We start from the raw sequence: 21,675 nt of genomic DNA on the forward strand, positions 1-21,675 counted from the left end.
TAGAAGACGAAAGTTGGAAGTTAAGGGGGAAGATGGTGCATCCAGTTTTTTTTATTTGAAAGAGATGGTCAGACATTCAAATAGTGATAGCTCACAGTCAACTAGAAATTCAAAACTAATGCTCAAGCTGAAAAATCAGGGCTGGGGAGATCAGCTTGGGAGTCAGTAGGAGAGAGGCGTGAGTAAAATCTTATAAAGAAATGAGCTTACCCTAGGGTAGTGAGTGTAAAGAAAGAAAAGGAAAGAGGGCTGAGGACACAGGCAAAGCTGTAGTTAGGGGCCAGAAGAAGTAAGTGTAGCCAGGAAAGGAGAGGAATGTGATCTGAAGGGTGAGAGAAGAAACAAGAAAGTAATCGTGTCATACAAGCCAAAGGAAAAGAGTCTTAAGAGTGTGGGTGGTCAACAATATCTAATACTAAAGGGAGGGTTGAAGAGGTTGGAGACTGGGAGTGAGCCTCTCAATTTGGCCATAAAGTCCTTAATGCTCAAGGAGAGAAAAGAAGGCCAAACAGAAGCCAGGTTTCTATTTCTAATTCCAAGTGAATGACTTCCCTGTCTCTGGCATTAAGAGAGCCAAGAAGTACCTGTACTTTGTTGTCCCAGTGTCATTATCACTTCTTCCCCCTCTACCTATACCTCATTGTGTTTTATATGAACCTTTACTTTTAGCACTAGTTTATTTGTTTATTTTTTATTTCTCCTAGACTGTAAGTCTGTCAAGGGCAGGCATCTGTTTTATTTGTATCCCCAGTTCCTAATAAACAATATATTTGTACATTTTATTTACTTTTTTTCCAGTTGAATTAGTTTATTTAGTCAATTTAGAACATTATTCCTTCGTTACAATAATCACATTATTTCCCTCCCTCCCCTCTACCCACCTTTCCCGCAGCCAAGGCACAATTTCATTGGGTATTACTTGTGTCCTTGATCAAAACCTATTTCCATGTTATTGTTTACACTAGGATGTTCATTTAGAGTCTCCATCCCCAACCACATCTCCTCAACCCATGTAATGAAGCAGTTGTTTTTCTTCTGTGTTTCTGCTCCCACAGTTCTTCCTCTGAATGTGGATAGTGTTCTTTCTCGTAGATCCCTCCAAGTTGTTCAGGATCACTGCATTGACACTAATGGAGAAGTCCATTACATTCGATTTTACCACAGTGTATCAGTCTCTGTGTACAATGTTCTCCTGGTTCTGCTCCTTTTGCTCTGCATCATTTCCTGGAGGTCGTTCCAGTTCACATGGAATTCCTCCAGTTCATTGTTTCTTTGAGCACAATAGTATTCCATCACCAACAGATCCCACAATTTGTTCAGCCATTCCCCAATTGAAGGGCATCCCCTCATTTTCCAATTTTTGGCCACCACAAAGAGCGCAGCTATATTTTTGGACATGTCTTTTTCCTTATTATCTCTTTGGGGCACAAACCCAGCAGTGCTATGGCTGGATCAAAGGGCAGACAGTCTTTGAGCGCCCTTTGGGCATAGTTCCAACTTGCCCTCCAGAATGGTTGGATCAATTCACAACTCCACCAGCAATGAATTAATGTCCCAACTTTGCAACATCCCCTCCAACATTCATTACTTTCCTTTGCTGTCATGTTGGCCAATCTACTAGGTGTGAGGTGATACCTCAGGGTTGTTTTGATTTGCATTTCTCTGATTATAAGAGATTGAGAACAATTTTTCCTGTGCTTATTAATAGTTTTGATTTCTTTAACTGAAAATTGCCTATTCATGTCCCTTGCCCATTTATCATTTGGAGAATGGCTTGATTTTTTTGTACAATTGGTTTAGCTCTTTATAAATTTGAGTAATTAGACCTTTGTCAGAGGTTTTCGTAATGAAGATTATTTCCCACTTTGTTGCTTCCCTTCTGATTTTAGTTACATTAGTTTTGTTTGTACAAAAGCTTTTTAATTTGATGTAGTCAAAATTATTGATTTTACATTTTGTGACTCTTTCTAAGTCTTGCTTGGTTTTAAAGTCTTTCCCCTCCCAAAGGTCTGACATGTATACTATTCTGTGTTCACCTAATTTACTTATAGTTTCCTTCTTTATGTTCAAGTCATTCACCCATTCTGAATTTACCTTGGTGTAGGGTGTAAGGTGTTGATCCAAACCTAATCTCTCCCACACTGTCTTCCAATTTTCCCAGCAGTTTTTATCGAATAGTGGATTTTTGTCCCAAAATCTGGGAATGTTTTAAGGTTTCTAAGGTCCTTTTCCCATAACCCCCTCGTCAGGCTCTACCCCAGATTTCTGGATAAGGATGTAAAAGCTCAGTAGGTATCTCTCTGGGTCAGTAACCTAACCTAACTAGAAAGGGGCTCAGATTGGAACTCAACCCAGGTCCTCTCCTTTCCTCCTACTTTAGTACCTCTTGCCTTCTCTAGCTCTGTAATATTTGTTTATTTTTGGTACTCACAACTTGAATCTGATGCATTGATTTAAAACAAATCATGAAGTCTGTTTTTGGTCCTTTACTGTGGAAATGCTCACCTAGAGTTGGGCTTGTAGTGATTCCATTGGCATAGCAAGAACCTTAGAATTTTCATGTGGCTCTAATGAATTACTGCTTTTCCCTTCTAAGGAGCATCAGCTCTAGCATAAACAAACATTTCTCTCTGCCTTGGAAATAGTCAAAAGGAGCCAGGGAGAGCTGATGGCAGGCTGTGGATGGCCTCTCTGCTCCATGCTCTATATGTGGCACCCATATTGATGGATGCAGCAACTCAGTCATGTTCTATTAAAGGGTGATACTGAACTTTCCAGCTTTCTGCCAACATACAAAGAGCTCAGACTTTGGCAAAGGCCCTAATAAATACTAAAACTGAAAATGAAGAGGAGGTATCCTCATTAAAATGACAAAAATTGTCATTAAGGAGAGTGGTAAAGGCCCCTTGGTAATGTTAATAGCAATTCCTATTTTCTTTTCCTCAGGCAATTCTAAACCAAAGAATTTCTTCCCAGCTCCCATTTGACTGTAGGCATCAGATGCTCTCTCTCCCTTCCATTCAACCTCTTCACATTTTCTCAGAAGGAAAAATATTTTCCCATTTTAACTGGTGAATAAGCCGTTAGTAGTTCCCCACCCCTACCCCAGATCTTGCCCTTGTGGCAATATAATATCACAGAAAGAAACAGTAGCCTTGAAGGAGTCAGACAATCTGAACCCATGGCCCAAGTCTGCAACTGAGTGGCACTGTGGCCTCAGCCAAGTCGCTTCCATCTCTTGGAGCCTTAGTCTCCCTATTTGTCAAATGGAAGTTATCCATCTTATTTGCATTCCCAACCTTCCTGGCTGGCTGGCTGGGAAGAAATTATTTTATAAACCATAATGAAATAAAGAAAAAAGGTGGACATCGTTCACACTTTTCCACGTAGCTTGTAGGCAGTACAAGAAGAGAAGAAGCGGAGGGATGTGAGGCAGCAGAGTGTAGTGGAAGGAGTACTGGATATGGAGTTCTAGAGCCAGAGGACCTGGCTTTGACTTTTTAGTTCTTCAGCTTACTCTCTGTCACCAGTTTTCCGATCTACCAGGATGAGAGTCTCTGAGAATCCTTTTATCCTCAACTCCACTAATTGGTATTCAGTACTATGGCCAACTGAGAGGCCTGCCAAGCCCACCTCCCCGCTCCCCTCTCTGTGGTCTAACCCAGCTTTGTTCGGCTGACCTGACTAGGCTGCTCTCATTGGCCCTGAATGCGTGGATGCTTTCTTTTATCTAGTAGTCAGTATCATTTTCTCTAGAGAATGCCCGGTCACTCCACGACCTAGCAGAGCTTTAGGGTTTTCCTATCCAAAACGCAGAGGCTCAACAAGCTGACCTCACATGTCCCACTTTTTCCAGCTTCCCCTTTTATAAAATCCTGGTTTGGGCCAGGCTTGTGTTCAATTTCAGAAGAGCTCCCTGAGGAGCACCATTTCAGGAGTGGGGAGAGATGACAGGGATGGAGTTGAGTCGGGCCACATTATGTGGTCAAGACCTGCTGTAATAAAAGGGTTCTTACTCACAGTCAGTAGGTCTATGTGATTACAGCAACAAATAAAGTCAAGAATGAAACCAAACATTAAAATGAACACGCACCATGCTAAAGACCTTCTGTACTTCAAAAACAAAACAACCAACCACTAAAATGGTCAGTTTAAAAACACTTTAACAAGGCCTAACTGTATGGCCATTTATGGAGAGCAGTACTGACATCATCCTTCCTGTACCCCTCAGTGTCTGACTGTCTCACTGAGTTAGCCAGCCACCACGGGCTATCCTCCTTTGTGCCTAGAATCCTGGGAGTATAATGACGCCATCTAGTCTGATCTTCTAATTTTACCAAATTGGAAAACCAAAACCTAGCTAAGTGAAATGCCTTTCATCACATGGCTAAAGTAGCAGAGGTGAGATGGGGAATTATATGAATGTATTAATCATAACAATTAGCATTTCTCTCACCCTTTAAAGTTTGCAAAGTGCTTTGATCCTCACAACAACTCTGGGAGGAAGCTGTTCCTGTTATCTTCCTTTTATCTTCCTGGGGAGATGAATTACTGAGGTTTAATGACTTGCCCAGGGTCTGAGAACTAAAAAGTGTTAAAGAGAAGATTCAAACTCAGATCTTCCTGGCTCTATCCACTGTGCCACCTGGCTGCCCTACTTATCTTTTTCTTTAATCTTTCGATACTTTATTTTCCCCAATTACACATAAATTATCATTACTTTGCCAAAATTTTTGAGTTCTAAATTCTTTCCCTCCCCTCCACCCTCTCTGAATGGTAAGAAATTTGATCTAGGTTATACATGTGATATCATGCAAAATATAGTTCCAAACTGGTCATGTTGTGGAAGAAGACACATATCAAAAATCAACAAAGAAAATAAAATGAAAAATAGTCTGCTTTGATCTGTGCTTTGACTCCATCAGTTCTTTTTCTGGAGGCAGATTTCTATATTCTGTGCCTTTTCCTCCTGGACAGCCATTGTTAGCCTTTTGTCCTGCCTGATCCAGGGAAGATGAGTGGGACATCTGCGTTCAGGAGCCTACTGGCCTGACTTCAGGAAGCGTGGCTCAGCTTGTCCTCAGGACCTAGACTAAGCAGGAAATCAGGAGCAGCTCCTTTCTCTAGGAGTGCTCCCAGATTGAAGATGTTAGCCTCTGGGGTTCTTTTTCTCCTTCAGGAGTAGAGATCCTGCCCTCAGGTAGCTTCTACTCTACTATATTTTTAAATTCTCCATATGACTCTTCCATACTGTAAGTCTGGCACCCCCACCTTATTTAATTCCTACTAGCCCTTTTGCTCCCATTTGTACTTATTTTATTCTTCTGTATGTCACAATTATTTGTCATGGAACAAAAACAAGAAGAGATCTGTGAGGCCAGCTAGTCGAGCCCCTGCATTTTGTCTATGAAAACCCTAAAGCTCAGGGAGGTCAAGTGACCTGTCCAAAACATTAAGAATTTTAGACAAGACTTAAACCTCAGGCCTTTCGATTGCAGAGATACTGCTCTTCCCAATATAAACTCTGGAAGGCTAGGCCCGAGACAACGCTCTCTTTGTGTTCCTAGGACTAAGTATAGGCTCTTTTATCAAGTAGCTGTTTAATAAACATTAGTGAGTTCTTATTGAAATCAGTACAAATCTCTTTTGTTTTCCTTCCATGGGGAAAATCCACTTGGCCCAGTGTTCTGGGAGACTCCATAGGCCCTAGCTCCCTTCCTGTCCCCTTTTCCTTCCCTGGTTCTCCAAACTCCACCCAGAAGACCCTCTGGAAGTGAAACCACCTTCCCTTTCATAGAGAGGGTTTCCTCTGACTCTCTAGAGCACTAAAGCTAGGAAAAAACCTCAGGGATAAGCTAGATCGACTCCCTCGTGTTATACACAGGGAAACTGAGTCCCAAAGAAGAAAAGAGCTTCACTTAAGGTCACTTCAATATAGTGACAATGTTGGGACTTGAAGTCAATTCTCCTGATTCTGCTCCCAACATTCCTGTTCTCCCCACCACCACCACCACAAAGCAAATTGGGCTGTGCCACAATGCTTGGAGCTAATGAAACCAGACAATGATATACAGGACCATATTGCTGATAACTCTTATCAAGGAATGTAGCTTTTAATGTAGGAGTATGGCAGCCTACAGGCAGGGAGCCCAGTGCAGCAGCCTTTTCTTAGACACAGGTGACTTTTTCACTATCGGAAAGGAAAAACCCATCTGAGGCCAAACATTTTTCAGCAGCATTGCTAAGTCGCTTGCTTTTATTCCCCCCTTCGTCATCTGAATGGAAACAGGCCACACAGCACAGAAATGAGGCATCCTTGGGATGATATGTGCAGGAAACATCTCAGTGCAGTGGAAAGAGGACTGGACTTGGATTAGGCCATCTGTGTTCGAATCTCAGCTCTGCCATTCATTCAGTGCCAAGCACTGGCCTAAAGTGCTGGGGATTACAAGGCAAGGTGACTTTTGACAAGCCCCTTCTCCTTCCTGAGCCTCAGCTTCCTACTACAGAAAATGAAAGGGATGGATTCAATTTCATAGCTATACTTACATGCATTCTCCCACTTGCCTCTGCCCTCCCATTGAGGTGAAGGAAAGAACTGGGGACTTAGAGTAGTAGGTTGCCAGCCAAGGCCCAGCTTTGTGATCATGAAGAAGAGGCCCCTCCCCTCTCTGGGCTTTTGTTCCCTCCACCATAAGGTGAAGGAGAGGCGCCAACAATCTGTAACCATCCTTCAAAATCTGATGACTCTGTGAAATACCAAGTATAGAGAATTGCCACTAGCTTGGAAATGCCAAATTCCATTTCTGACGAGAACGGGTCGGCTGTGGTGTGGAGCTTTTTCTGACAGAGCCCCATGCCAACAAATGAGGTAGCTAGTAGGACAGATTTATAAGTGTATGTATATGCATACGTTTTATTTCTTTGACTTGTCCAACTCTCTGTGATTTGATTTTGGGGTTTTCTCGGCAAAGATACTAGAGGGTTTGCCATTTCCTTCTGCAGCTCATTTTATCATTGAGGAAACGGAGGCAAACGGGGTTAGGCGACTTGCCCAAGGTCACCCAGCTCATAAGTGTCTGAGGCCAGATTTAAACTCAGGAAGAGAAGTCTTCCTGATTGCAAGCCAGTGCTCTACCCATTGGACCACCTAGCCGCCCCTTGGCAGATGTTAAAGTGGTTTTCATTTCCTTCTCCAGTGCATCTCCAGAGGCAAACAGAAATTAAGTGACATGCTCAGGGTCACACCACTATTAAGTGTCTATGCACTATCTGTGTCACTAGCTGCCTTGTTTCTCTATCACCTTAAACATTAGCAAGACCTTCACAATCACCTTGTGAGGGAGGTAGTACAGGTATTCATTAGTCTATAAGGTACTTGAGGTCAGAGGCTATTTGTTTATTTGTCTTGGTGTCCCCAGCATCTAGCACAGAGTAAGCACTTTAAAAATGTTTGCACAATTATTGTTCCCATTTTACAGAAAAGGAAACTGAGGTTCAATGAGGGTAAAAACTACTCACACCAGGGCACAGAGAAATGAGAGCTGTTTTTTGCCCATATGCTCTCATGGTCACCTCTGACCCTAGGTATTTTGTCAAGAGAGTTTTGATACCCGTCACTCTTTGCATCAGAGCCAGGTTTACACAGTCTTGAATTAGCCCAGTGTGGCCATCTTGGCTGTTTCATTTGACCTCACCGCCTATGTGTTTCAGCTCTAGTGTCTCAGACTGAGGCCTTGAAGGAAGAAAATGATAGCCTACGTTGGCAGGTTGATGCCTACCGTAATGAAGTGGAGCTGCTCAAGCAGGAACAAGGCAAGATGAGCCGGGATGAGGATGTCACCAAGGAACAGCAGCTGAAGCTTCTTCAGCAGGCTCTGCAAGGGATGCAGCAGGTAAGTGGGCCAGTGAGCTCCTTGGCCCCAAGGGGCCTCAGCTCTAGGAGTTTGGGCATCAGTGTGTAGCCCTTGGAGTCTGGCTGCCTTGTACAACAGGAACAGGCCTTTATTCTGTGGTGAGGTGGTCCCAGAGTGCCTTACCATCTGCTTGTTTAGTCATTTCAGTCATGTCTGACTCACATTTTGGGTTTTCTTGGCAAAGATACTACAGCAATTTTCTTTTTCCTTCTCTAGCTTATTTTACAGATGAGGAAACTGAGGCAAACATGGTTAAGTGATTTGTCCAGGGTCACATAGCTAGAAAATGTGTTTAAGGCCAGATTTGAACTCAAGAAAATGGGTCTTCCTGACTCCAGGCTCTGCACACTATCCACTATGCAGCCTAGCAAATATATTAAAAATATCAAATAAGGTGTCAGACATAAAATTTAATGTTCTTGTACATTCAGCCCAAATTATGTGGACTCTGTGTGTACAGATATAAATCTATAGACAGATACATATATACTATACATATATATGCACAAATATACTGGACATAGCATGTAGCACTGAAATAGAATAATTTTATTCAGTTCTCTACTTTTTTATGGTGTGTATCCATTAGGAAATGTATTCCTGCTTACTGGATGACCTAACAGAAAATATCTTTTAGGGGCAGCTGGGTGACTCAGTGGATTGGGAGCCAGGCCCAGAGATGGGAGGTCCTGGGTTCCAATCTGGCCTCAGACACTCCCCAGCTGTGTGACCCTGGGCAAGTCCCTTCACCCCCATAGCCTGGCCCTTACCGCTCTTCTGCCTTGGAGCCAATACACAGTATTGATTCTAAGGTGGGAGGTGAGGGATTAAAGAAAAAGAAAATATCTTTTAGAATAATGGAATGCAGAGGAGATTGAAGAGGTACTCTGTTGCCTTCATAACTGTCACTTGGATTGGGAGGAGCAATGCCTTAGGAACAAAGCCTAAATTTGGTAAAGGAACTGGCTAACTTTCCCGCATTCACCAGAAATTGGGCCTGTTTGTTGATAAGGATCCAGGAGAGGCTAGCTTCAGAAGATTGTAGTGAACCTTCTGCCTCGAAAAGGCAAGGAGCAAACGAGTGGAGTTTTGTCCCTGGTTCCAGGCTGTTCAAGTGAGAATTCCGGGCTTTCTTGAGGCTAGCACTTAAAGAACATAACAATTAGATCTAGGAATAAAAGGGGAAACAAAAGTAATTTTAGTAACTGTTTTTTCCATTTGAGGATATTGGTATCTGTACTCTTCTGACTGGACAGTCTCAGAAGAGTATATACATACTGGGAGGGCTTTAAGTATTCAGACCCAGCAAAAATTAGACTTGGGGGTTTGGCCAAGGGTTGGTCTTGATGAGTGAAGAAAAGGCAACATGAGGTGATTCTTATTTCTGTTTTTTCATCTCAGAAATGTACACGGATCACCAACCAGAGCATGGGCTGTGGTTGGGTGGTACATCTCTGATTCTGGATCTTTGGAAGAAGTACTTTTCTTCATGCCTTTCGTGTTCGAATGTACGCAGGCTTCTCCAGGATTAGGGGCTCTGGTTTGGTTTTACTTTTGGCCCCCTCCCTGTCTCAGGTGGTTCTTGGTGCTCTGGAAACAGTTATTAGCCGTTTGTGGATGCCCCTGATCTTTCTCATTCTGAGGCCCGTCACTCCAGGGGGACTTAAATGATATTTTATAATTTTATAAATGATAATTTATATTTTATTTTACATTATTTTGCACTTACTGGCATTCCCAGAGCCTCTTACAGGCTGTTACAGATACACAGGAGAACAGTAACACTTGAGAGGAGGAAAGATATTGCCAATGCTTAGAGGGTTGGGGTTGGATTAGATGATCTCTAAGGAATTTCTGGCTTTCCTCATTTATTGTAGCTTTCGGGTTTTCCCCCCTTCATCATTCCATACAAACCCTTGAATTGAGGTGTCTTGTGGGTCAGCATCTGATCGAGACCATAGTTCCTAATTCAACCAGAGGATGTATAAAATCCAAGAAGTAGATATTAATAACATTAACAAAATAAGTGACATGAAAGATTTTCTCTAAATTACCTCCAACCCTGACCCCTAAAATTCATACAGGAACATATTCTCCCAAGATTCCCCAGGGCATCAGTAAGGGAAGAGATACACAGAAGGACCACAGTGGAGCCAGGGAACTAGATCTTGGATTTGCTTGGTATAAAGAAATTCCAGTGAGAAAACTCCTTCCACCAACATACCTTGGCATATCTGGTGTGATTTAGTCTTAGAGAATTAATTGCCTGGGTGAACTGAGAAGTTGAGTGGCATCCAATATGCATCAAAGGGAGAACTCTGAACTCAGATCTTTTAGAATTAGAGGTAGTACGCCTTCAAATTACCGTGTAGTGCAGCCTATCACCCGTTTTCCTCCTAACACTCCAGCCCTTTGCTGGTGCCTTTGACAGCCAACCCTAGCACCATATTGCCACTAGTTCTCCTCTGAGTTCTAGTTGTGGATTTTCATATGTTCTCCATCTTTCAAGACTTGAGTGCACATAAGGTATGGGATAATCCTTTGGCACCATTCTTGGTGCCATTATATGTGTTCCTTTAGTGTACATCATACCCCTAAACACAGTTCTCTTTGCAGCCATATGGCTGTGATGCTCTTCTCAGAACATAGGATTCCTCCTGTTTGTCTGCTTTTGCACAGCCTGTTCTTCATGCCTGAGATGCTTTCCCTTCTCTCCTCTACCTCTAGAATCTCTGCCTTCCTTCAAGGTTTAGCTCATGATCCCCCTTCCTATAAAAATCATTGCTTCATCTTAAAAATTGTGAGCCTTTCCTCCATCCTCCAATAATCAGCTTATACTTAAGTGTTTACATTTGTAATTTCCAATTTTGACTATCAACTCCTTGACAGCAGGATGATTTTAGATCACATTTGTGTCTCCAGAACCTGGCACAGTACTTTGCATATAATAAGTGCTTAATAACTGCTTGTGGGAGATAAAAAATGGGAAAAGACCTGTTTGTACAAAAATATCTGTAGCTTCCCTTTTTGTGGTGGCAAAGAATTGGAAACTGAAGGGATGTCCCATAATTAGGGAATGGCTGGACAAGCTGTGGTATATGGCGGTGATGGAATGCTATTGTGCTATAAGAAATGAGGAACAGGATGATTTCAGAAAGAGCTGGAAAGATCTACTGGAAGCAGGGGAGGGAAAAATGAAGGAGACAACATGAATCATATAAATTTGGAAAATTTATGTGTAAATTTGTTTTCAAAATAAAGATAAAACAAAAAATAAATAAAAGGAAACCTCAATAAAAAATAACCGCTTGTGGGATTGGAACAAATGACAACATCTAAATTCACTGCACAGAATAGCAAACCTATTGCAAAACAGCTGATGTGGGCAGTGAAAGTCGTGTCAAGAAACTCTGCTATCAAATCTTCAATGGATCCTTCAAATTCTAAAGCCTCCACAAAGCAGAGAACGTTAAAGAGCCTCTGGCTTCCTCACACATGGACCCTTAAGAGGCTATCCCAGGATCAAAGTACATACTTTCTGGGCTAACATCAATTCAAAACCTATTTTATGAGCACCTACCAATTAGTTGCCTTTGAGAGACCAATCAAAGGATACAGTTAAAAGCAAAAATGTAGCAAAATAAATTATAAAGATTTCTCTCTGCATACAAGGCTACACTCTCCCACTCTTCCTTTGGGCCAGCTAAGTGGTGCATTTTTTAGAATGTCGAGTCTGGAGTCAGAAAGACCTAAGCTCAAATTTGGCCTCAGGCACTAGCTCTGTGATTGAGACAAGACATTTAATCCTTTTTGCCTCAGTTTTCTTATATGTAAAATGAGCTGGAAAAGGAAATGGCAAACCACTCCAAAATCTTTGCAAAGAAAACCCCAAATGGGGTTGTGAAGAGTCAGATATTGCCAAAAAATAACTGAACAACAAAAACATTCACAGGTTAGAGAGATAGGAAGTGGGTGATATGCTTGATTAGGGCACACATAGAGAAAAGACAAAAGTCGAGAATATGCATAGCCTGGGCAATTGAAACTAATGATAATCCCAAGTTGGCAGTGATCTCTGATGATAACTTTGAGGCCACTCTCAGCTGAGCTGTTCTCTTCTGCTTTAACCTGTTTCTTAGCTATCTGTAAATGAACTATTGCCTATATTACAATGGCATATGGACAAGTTTGGAAATATAATCCTTTTTTAAATTAAAAAGTCATTTGTTTTCTCTTTGGAGTCTTATCTAAAAAATTAACAATGTGGTAAACAGGTATTGTATATTTAGAATATTAATAACTATTGAATACTACCCTCAAAAGCTGACATACTAGCTGTTGGTCCAGTGTAGACATATAGCAAATAATACCAAGAAGTCACGAATAAAATGTTGAATTACATGGTACAGAATCAGCAGAGGGAGGGGGCCTCTCAGAGTTCTCAGCCCTCAGACCATCACATCAGCCTCCAAGAACTGAAACTGGTAAAAACCCAGAAAATAAGCTAAAAATAGCATCAAGGAAGAACTAAAGTTTAAGACAGTACCCCAACTTCCCAGAAAACAGAGCCTACCTATATAATTAGATAGGAAAAAATGAGCAAACAACCAAAAAAACACCAAACTCTAAAGAATTTTGATGGATACAAAGAGCAAGGTACAGATACAGAAGGGAATGGTGAAAGCAAAGGAAACACATGCAAATTCCAAAAGAAAAATATGGATTGGACACAGATTCTGGAAGAGCTAAAAAAAATCTTCAAAAACCAATTAAGAGAGGCAGAGGAAAAGTGGGGAAGAGAAAGGAAAGTGATGCAAGAAGAAATGGGCCAACTGAAAAGGGAAGAACAAAAATTGAAAGAGTATGTATGTTATTGCCTCTTTTAGCCAGTTCCAATGAGAGTAAGGTTCAAATGTTCACCCCCACCTCACCCATTTTCCCCTCCACTATAAAAGCTCTTTTCAGTGAGACAATTTACTCCATTCTCTCCCTTTCCTTTTTTACAGTGCATTCCTTTCTCACCCCTTTAATTGTTTTTAGATCTCATCCCATCATATTTCATTCCCACCCATATGTATACTCCTTCTAACTCCCTTAATAATGATGAAGTTCTTAGGAGACACAAGTATCATTTTCCCATGTAGAAATGTAAACAGCTCTACCTTATTGACAAGTATTTTTCAAAAAAAAAAAGGAATACCAACTCCTAACCACATCAAAATTCTCTAAATCTCTAAAGATGAGAGAAAAGAAAATTCTGCTTAGTGTCTGCCTTATTCCCATCAGACTGGTAACATTGACAAAAGGATCATAGAGTTAGAGCTTAGAGGGTCCTTAGATATCATTCTGCCCAATCCCCTTTCTAACTAAGAACAAAATTGAATCCTAGAGTGGCTTACTTGTCACACACAATAAGGAGTGGGATTGGAAACCAGGTCCCCTGATTCAAGAGCCAGTGCTCAATTGATAACTGCTAGGACTACAGAAGGATAAGACATATTCAGGCACTATTAGTGGAGTTGTAAATTGTTCTACTCATTCTGGAAAGCTATTTGGAACTGTCCCCCAAAAGTCACTACACAGGACCTGCACTTTGATACAGCAACACTACTATTGGAATACACCCCAAAGAGGTCAAAGACTAAGGGAAAGGATGTATAGGTACAACAATAGTTATAGCAATTGGTTATTCAACAAGTATTAAGTGTTATAGAATAAAACTGGAAACAAAGTAGGTGCCCATTTTTTGGAACTTCCTGAACCACCATAATGGTGAATGAAGTGAACATAATGCAATGTTATTTTAAACCCTTCCATCATGGAATCAGTATTGTATATTAGTTTCAAGGTAGAAGAGTAGTAAGGACTAGACAGTGGGGGTTAAGTAACTAGTCCAGGATCATACAGCTAGGAAATATGAGACCAGATTGGAACCCAGAACCTCCCATCTCTAGGTCCAGCTCTCAAACAACTGAGCCACCTAGCTGCCCCAAGACTTACATTTTGAAACATTGAGTAGTCACTTGATCACCTAATGCATGAAAACAGTCCAAATCAAGTTAGAAAGCATCTATTAAGTGTTAGGAACTATGCTAAATGGGGGTGGTACAAAGCAAAAACCCAAACAAACAAAAAACAGCTCCTGCTCTGGAGAAGCTCACAGTCTAATGAGGGAGACAACAGGCAAAGAACTATTTACAAAGACTATATACACGATAAATTGGAGCAATTCCCCAGAGGGAAAATATTAGAAGAGGGATCAGATCTTTTAGAAGACCAATTTTTTAGCTGGGTCTGAAAGGAAGCCAGAAGGTGAAGATGAGGAGAGAATAAGTTCCAAGCATAGGAGATAGTCAGTGAAAATGCCCACAGTTAGGAAATGGAGTATCTTTTCTGAGGAACAATTAGGAGGCCATTGACACTGAATCACAAAGTAGGTAGGGGAGAAAGGAAGAATTAATGGGCGAGAAGACTGGAGAGGCAGGAAAAGGCCAGGTTTTGAAGGGCTTTAAAAGGAAATAGGGTTTTATGTTTGATCCTTAAGGTAGTATAGGGAACCATTGCATGTTATTGAATGGGAGTGTGGGTGATATGGTCAGAACAGTGCTTTAGGAAGATAGTCTAAAACACGATGGAGCAGACTGGGAAGAGACTTGTAGAAGGCAGAGCAACCTGTAGGCTATAGCAGTAGTCCAGGTGTGAGGCAATAAGGGCCTATAGCACAAAGGAGAGAAGGGAGAGAAACCAGAGATGTTGTAAGGGTAGAAATAAAGGACTTCACAACAGATTAGATAATGGGGCATCAGAGAGAGGAGTTGGAGATGATAGGTTGGGAGCCTGGGTGCCTACAAGGCTGGTGGGACCCTTGTTAGTAATAAGGAAATTGGGAAGAGGGAAGTGTTCTGTGGGGGAAAGATAATGGGGTAGTGTGAATTAATGGCTATAACTCGCTTGCCAGTCAAAAGGATGAAGGGAGAATTCTCGACTGTGTCCTAGTGTTTTGTACTTAGGGTACAAGGAAGCTACATCATTAGTTAGCCCTGGAATAGTTAAGTTTCAAAGATGATTTCACTGCCTTTTAAGGAAAACTGGCTGGCCTACCTGGCAGTTACTGTTCCTATCACTGAGGTATTAAAGCAAAGACTAAATAATAACCACTCAGGAAATCTGTGGAAAATCTTTTTTCAGGTATGAGTTGGACTTAATGGCCACTTTCCAATTTGGAAATATTGTATTTTTGTGAATAGTTTTAGTTTAGTTCTTAAAAGCCTAATAAAACCCCTACCATTGATGCATTTCATTTATTAGCAACATGATATGCCTTCAGTTTTGTAAAATTTTACTGATTCTCTCTGAATTGCAAGCTTTTGTGTAGATTTTAAGGGCCAGAGCTTTAAAAAAGGGTATTGGTTATAGATTTAAGTATGCGCATGTATTTCAGTAGGAAATCAGAATAATGGTGAAGGCTGGGCATCACACTACTAATTAATTGGTTTAGTTAGAATTTTTCAGGCCATACATTATAGTAATTTACCTCTAACAAATGTCTATGAAGATGGAGCACAGAGCTCTCTAGACTGCAGAATGGCGTCACAGTACATGATATATGCCCCTCTTGGTGGGAAGTCAATGTTAGTCAAGCATTGGCTTTTGTAGCTCAGCAAGGTGTTTATGGAACTGGGCCCTGAAGATGACCATCTAGTGTTTGGGGTTCTCCCTGGTACTGGGAACATTGTACTTCCCGTAAGATTGAAAATTGCCACTCTTTTACCAGCAGTGGCCTACTCTTGGCTTCATGTGTCTGTAGCATGCATCTACAATCACAAGAATCTCAGTACCAGCAGCTGATTGGGAAGATGTTCGTGCCTTTCCTTCCCAAAAAAGCATGTACTGCCAGAGGCTCAAGCCAGAGAAATGCTTACACTAACCCTTAATAACTCTAACAGGACCTGTGTTTAGCTGTTGGCTTACTGGCAGCACTGCATGCAGCAAACCAAGCTGACTAAACTCAGACTCTCAGCCAATGCAGTCAAGATCAGGGGTCCCAGGCAGCCCATATCACCCTGGCTCAGAAGCTGGAGGTTCTATACCTTACTGTGCAAAAGCTTGTCACGGACAGCACAGACATGAGCAGTGGTGCAAGCAAGCTCTCTACACCATCCTCCTGCATGTGCTTGGCATGTTTTCTTCTTCTTCTATCTTAGCTTCTATCTGAAGCTAAATTAAGACACCTCAAGGGAGATAACGAATGCCATTGAGCAACTCTACCCAACGGATACAGCACTAACATGGCACAACTTTGGTGTGCTTCCATGACCTGCCACAGGCTAGACTTTATAACACCATCAGCAATATGGCTGAGAGTTACACGTTGTCAGGCAGCCAGATCCCAACTTAATAGGCTCTGTTTGAGCACTGGAATTCCCATGGCCTCCACTACAAAAGATGCATCCTCAGGAATGGGAATATGTAGAAACAGCTCTGTGCATTGAGGACAAGTCATACTGTGGATATCCCAATGACTTGTCAAGTGTCCAGCCTAACTGCTTTAAGAGTTTGGTGTGAGCAAGTGGGCAACTTCTGATACATAGTAGAGATAAGACCCTCCACAACTATTGAGGATGTGTAGAGCTGTCGAAATTGTGTGGCAGTGGATGCTTTGATTAGGGCAAATTGTTAGTCACAAGAAGATGTGAACCTACTGATGATGCATATGGTAGCTTTGCAGAACTCGTGGATTTGCTAGCTCTGTACCCTGCCAACCCATCATCTTTTCATGATGAATATGCTGGAGCATCAAGATCCAGCGAGACTGCAAGGTGGTGACAGTGACGATAAGGGGTGGGTCTCCGAGCTGCTCCAAATCCTCCAGGAGGAGACCCACTTGAACATGGGCACCAACACCATGGAAGTATGGATGACAGTCGTCTGGTGCCACCCAATGTAATGGCATTTACAACCTTACTTGCTTCCCACTAATACTAACCTGGAGTCAAACCATTCATTGTCTTCCATTAACACTTCACTAAGCATTGTTTGAAGATTTTTTTTCTAGAAAGATGGGGGAAAGAGTTCTCTATGGCATTCGAAATTGAGAAGGGAAATGAATTATTTCAGCCTACACAGTCAGTTCAAAAGCATTGACTAAATAATGGAACCTCTGTCATTCTTTCCCAGCCTAAAGAATGCTGGAGTTAGAATGAAAGGACTTAAGTTCACAGACCATTTCTGCCCCTTATAACCTATGTAGCTGAGTCTCTTCCCTCTCTGGCACCCACTTTCCTCACCAGTGCAATACCTAAAGCGCCAGAGCTGTGATTCTCTGCGTCTTTCCCTCTCTTTTCCCCCCTTCCCTTCAAAACACACCCAAAACTTCTCCATCAAAAGAAACCAAAATGCAAAGTCGTCAGTATTAATACTGGTGCAGGAAGAGACTGCAATTGGCTAAAACAAGTTTTGGAGATTATCTGAGGGTTCCAGTGATGCTTGCTATACCCGGCACCATTCCCAGGGAGATGTCTGTGTTCATTAAAAATTAATGTCTCTTATGTGGAACAATCAAATGCAATAGCCTCTGCTACTAACAGCAATGCAATGATCCAGGACAATTCTGAGACACTTATGAGAAAGAACTGTGGGAGCAGAAATATAGATGAAAACATATGATTTATCACTTGTTTACTTGGGTATATTTGGGTTTTTATTTTATAAGATTATTCACTTACAAGAACTAATAATATGGAAATATGCTTTGCGTGAAAATATGTGTATAACCCAGGAAAATAAAATAAAATAATGTCTCTTAAAAGCAAGCTCAGATTGCTGAAATTGAAGAATCTTTTAGAGAAAGAAATCCCTGGATAATGCACATATTTTCAGTTTGTTGCTTCCTTTCTAATCTTGGTTGCATTGGTTTTGTTTGTATAAAACCTTTTCAACATAATCAAAATTATTCATTTTACATCATAGCATGTTCTCTATCTCATTTGGTCATAAATTCTTTACTTCTTCATAAATCTGACAGGTAAACAATTCTTTGTTCTCCTAATTTACTTATAATTTCCCTATGTTTAAATACCCATTTTGACCTTATCTTGGTATAAGGCAGTGATAGCAAAACTTTTAGAGATGGAATGCCAGGCCCTGCCCCCAAAGTGACATGCTCGCCCCCACCAGATGGCATGCTGTGCCCCTCCCCACCTTTGAGTGTCAGGTGCATCCTGCCCCCACCCTTACCCCACACAGAGGAGGAAGGAAATGCTTCCATTGGGCTGCTGGGTGGAAGAGTGGGTAAAATGAAAAAATGTCATTGGGCACAATGGAGAACAAGAAGGGAGCAGGCTCTGCCTGAATCCCTCTGTCTTTCTAGTAATGAACTCAGGACGGAGGAGAGTGACTGTGTGCCCACAGAGAGCACTCTACATGCCATCTTTGGCATACATGCCATAGGTTGGCCATCACTGGTATAGGGTGTGAGATATTGATCTAAGCCTAATTTTTGCCATACTGTTTTCCAATTTTCCCAATAGTTTCTGTCAAAATTCTTATCCCAAAAGCTGGGATCTTTGGTTTTATCAAACACTAGACTGCTGAGGTCATTTACCCCTAATCTACTCCATTTATCCACCTTATTTTCTTAGCCTTACCAGATTGTTTGATGATTACTGCCTTATAGTACAGTTTAAGACATGGTATCACTAGGCCACCAACCTTCATATTTTTTTTTCATTCATTCCCTTGATATTCTTGACCTTTTGTTCTTCCTGATGAGTTTTGTTGTTATTTTTTCTAGTTCTAGAAAAGCTTTTTGGTAGTGTAATAGGTATGGCTATGAATAAGTAAATTAACTTAGGTAGGACTGTCATTTTTATTATATTGACTCATCTCACCCATGAGCAATTAATGTTTTTCCAATTGTTTAGATCTAACTCTATTTGTGTGAAAAAGTGTTTTGTAATTGTGTTCATATAATTCCTATGTTTGTCTTGGCAATTAGACTCTGAAGTATTTTATATTGTCTAGAGTGATTTTAAATGGAGTTTCTCTTTCTAACTCTTGCTGTTGAACTTTGTTGGTAATATATAGAAATGCTGATGATTTATATCCTGCAACTTTGCTTGAGCTATTAATTATTTTAACTGTTTTTAGTTGATTCTCTGGGATTATTCCATCATATCACCTGGAAAGAGTGATGGTTTAGTTTCCTTATTGCCTACTTTTATTCTTTTTTTAAATAATATTTTATTTGATCATTTCCAAACATTATTCATTAAAGACAAAGATTATTTTCTTTTCCTCCCTCCCACCCCCCGTGGCCGACGCATGATTCCACTGGATGTCACATGTGTTCTTGATTCAAACACATTTCTATGTTGTCAATATTTGCATTAGAGTTTCGTTTAGAGTCTCTCCTCTGTCATGTCCCCTCAACCGCTGTAGTCAGGCAGTTGATTTTCCTCGGTGTTTCCACTCCCATAGTCTATCCTTTGCTTATGAAGAGTGTTTTTTCTCCTAGATCCCTGCAGATTGTTCCAGGACATTACACCACCACCAATGGAGAAGTCCATTACATTCGATTATACCACAGTGTATTAGTCTCTGTGTACAATGTTCTCCTGGTTCTGCTCCTCTCGCTCTGCATCACTTCCTGGAGGTTGTTCCAGTCTCCATGGAATTCCTCCACTTTATTATTCCTTTGAGCACAATAGTATCCCATCACCAACATATACCACAATTTGTTCAGACATTCCCCAATTGATGGGCATCCCCTCATTTTGCAGTTTTTGGCCACCACAAAGAGCGCAGCTATGAATATTTTTGTACAAGTCTTTTTGTCCATTATCTCTTTGGGGTACAGACCCAGCAGTGCTATGGCTGGATCAAAGGGTAGACATTCTTTTGTCCCCCTTTGGGCATAATTCCAAATTGCCCTCCAGAATGGTTGGATCAGTTCACAACTCCACCAGCAATGAATCAATGTCCCTACTTTTCCACATCCCTTCCAGCATTCATCACTTTCCCTTGCAATCATGCTAGTCAGTCTGCTTGGTGTGAGGTGATACCTCAGAGTTGTTTTGATTTGCATCTCTCTGATTATAAGAGATTTAGAACACTTCTTCATGTGCTTATTAATAGTTTTGATTTCTTTATCTGAGAACTGCCTATCCATGTCCCTTGCCCATTTATCAATTGGAGAATGGCTTGATTTTTTGTACAATTGATTTAGCTCTTTATAAATTTGAGTAATTAAATCTTTGTCAGAGGTTTCTGTGAAGATTTTTTCCCAATTTGTTGTTTCCCTTCTGATTTTAGTTACATTGATTTTGTTTGTACAAAAGCTTTTTAATTCGATGTAGTCAAAATTATTTATTTTAAATTTTGTGATTCTTTCTATGTCTTGCTTGGTTTTAAAGCCTTTCCCCTCCCAAAGGTCTGACATGTATACTATTCTGTGTTTACCCAATTTACTTATGGTTTCCTTCTTTATGTTTAAGTCATTCACCCACCCATTTTGAATTTATCTCGGTGTAGGGTGTGAGGTGTTGATCTATTCCTAATCTCTCCCATACTGTCTTCCAATTTTCCCAGCAGTTTTTATCAAATAGTGGATTTTTGTCCCAAAAGCTGGGATCTTTGGGTTTGTCGTATACTGTCTTGCTGAGGTCGCTTTCCCCCAGTCTATTCCACTGATCTTCCTTTCTGTTTCTTAGCCAGTACCAAATTGTTTTGATGACTGCTGCTTTGTAATATAGTTTAAGGTCTGGGACTGCAAGGCCCCCATCATATGTGTTTTTTTTTCATTATTTCCCTGGATATCCTTGATCTTTTGTTATTCCAAATGAATTTTGTTATGGTTTTTTTCTAAATCAATAAAGAAATATTTTGGGAGTTCAATGGGTATAGCACTAAATAGATAAATAAGTTTGGGTAGGATGGTCATTTTTATTATATTGGCTCGTCCTATCCATGAGCAGTTAATGTTTTTCCAATTGTTCAAGTCTAGTTTTAGTTGTGTGGAGAGTGTTTTGTAGTTGTGTTCATATAGTTCTGTGTTTGTCTCGGGAGATAGATTCCTAGGTATTTTATTTTGTCTAAGGTGATTTTGAATGGAATTTCTCTTTCTAGTTTTTGCTGGTGAGCTGTGTTGGAGATATATAGAAAAGCTGATGGCTTATGTGGGTTTATTTTGTATCCTGAAACTTTGCTAAAGTTGTTGATTATTTCAATTAGCTTTTTGGTTGAATCTCTAGGATTCTTTAAGTAGACCATCATGTCATCTGCAAAGAGTGATAACTTGGTCGCCTCCTTGCCTATTTTGATGCCTTCAATTTCTTTTTCTTCTCTAATTGCTACTGCTAGTGTTTCTAGTACAATGTCAAATAGTAGAGGTGATAATGGGCATCCTTGTTTCACTCCTGATCTTATTGGGAATGCATCTAGTTTATCCCCATTGCAGATGATATTAGCTGATGGTTTTAGATATATACTGTTTATTATTTTTAGGAACAACCCTTCTATTCCTATGCTTTCTAGTGTTTTAATAGGAATGGGTGTTGTATTTTACCAAAGGCTTTTTCTGCGTCTATTTAGATAATCATGTGATTCTTGTTGGTTTGTTGATGTGGTCAATTATGTGGATGGTTTTCCTAATATTGAACCAGCCCTGCATCCCTGGTATAAATCCTACTTGATCATGGTGGATGACCCTTCTGATCACTTGCTGGAGTCTTTTTGCTGGTATCCTATTTAAGATTTTTGC

General features: G+C 40.8%; 1 protein-coding gene and 1 long non-coding RNA gene across 18 annotated transcripts in view; one reads left to right on the top strand and one right to left on the bottom strand.

Annotated features, from left to right (window-relative positions):
* ENOX2 (ecto-NOX disulfide-thiol exchanger 2) overlaps positions 1-21,675 on the top strand; it is a 391,463-nt gene that overhangs the window by 325,635 nt on the left and 44,153 nt on the right. For all 17 annotated transcript variants that reach the window (XM_007507172.3, XM_007507176.3, XM_056809184.1 and 14 more), the window contains one exon: positions 7,714-7,895. In XM_007507172.3, coding sequence (XP_007507234.1) covers positions 7,714-7,895 — 182 coding nt within the window. The remainder of the gene's footprint in view (positions 1-7,713; positions 7,896-21,675) is intronic.
* Positions 7,889-21,675, bottom strand: part of LOC130456125 (uncharacterized) — a 115,590-nt gene continuing 101,803 nt past the window's right edge. The window contains exon 5 of the long non-coding RNA XR_008914621.1: positions 7,889-9,084. This is a non-coding gene — a long non-coding RNA (uncharacterized LOC130456125). The remainder of the gene's footprint in view (positions 9,085-21,675) is intronic.

This window comes from Monodelphis domestica, chromosome X, assembly GCF_027887165.1.
Source record: "Monodelphis domestica isolate mMonDom1 chromosome X, mMonDom1.pri, whole genome shotgun sequence".
NCBI classification, from domain to species: domain Eukaryota; kingdom Metazoa; phylum Chordata; class Mammalia; order Didelphimorphia; family Didelphidae; genus Monodelphis; species Monodelphis domestica.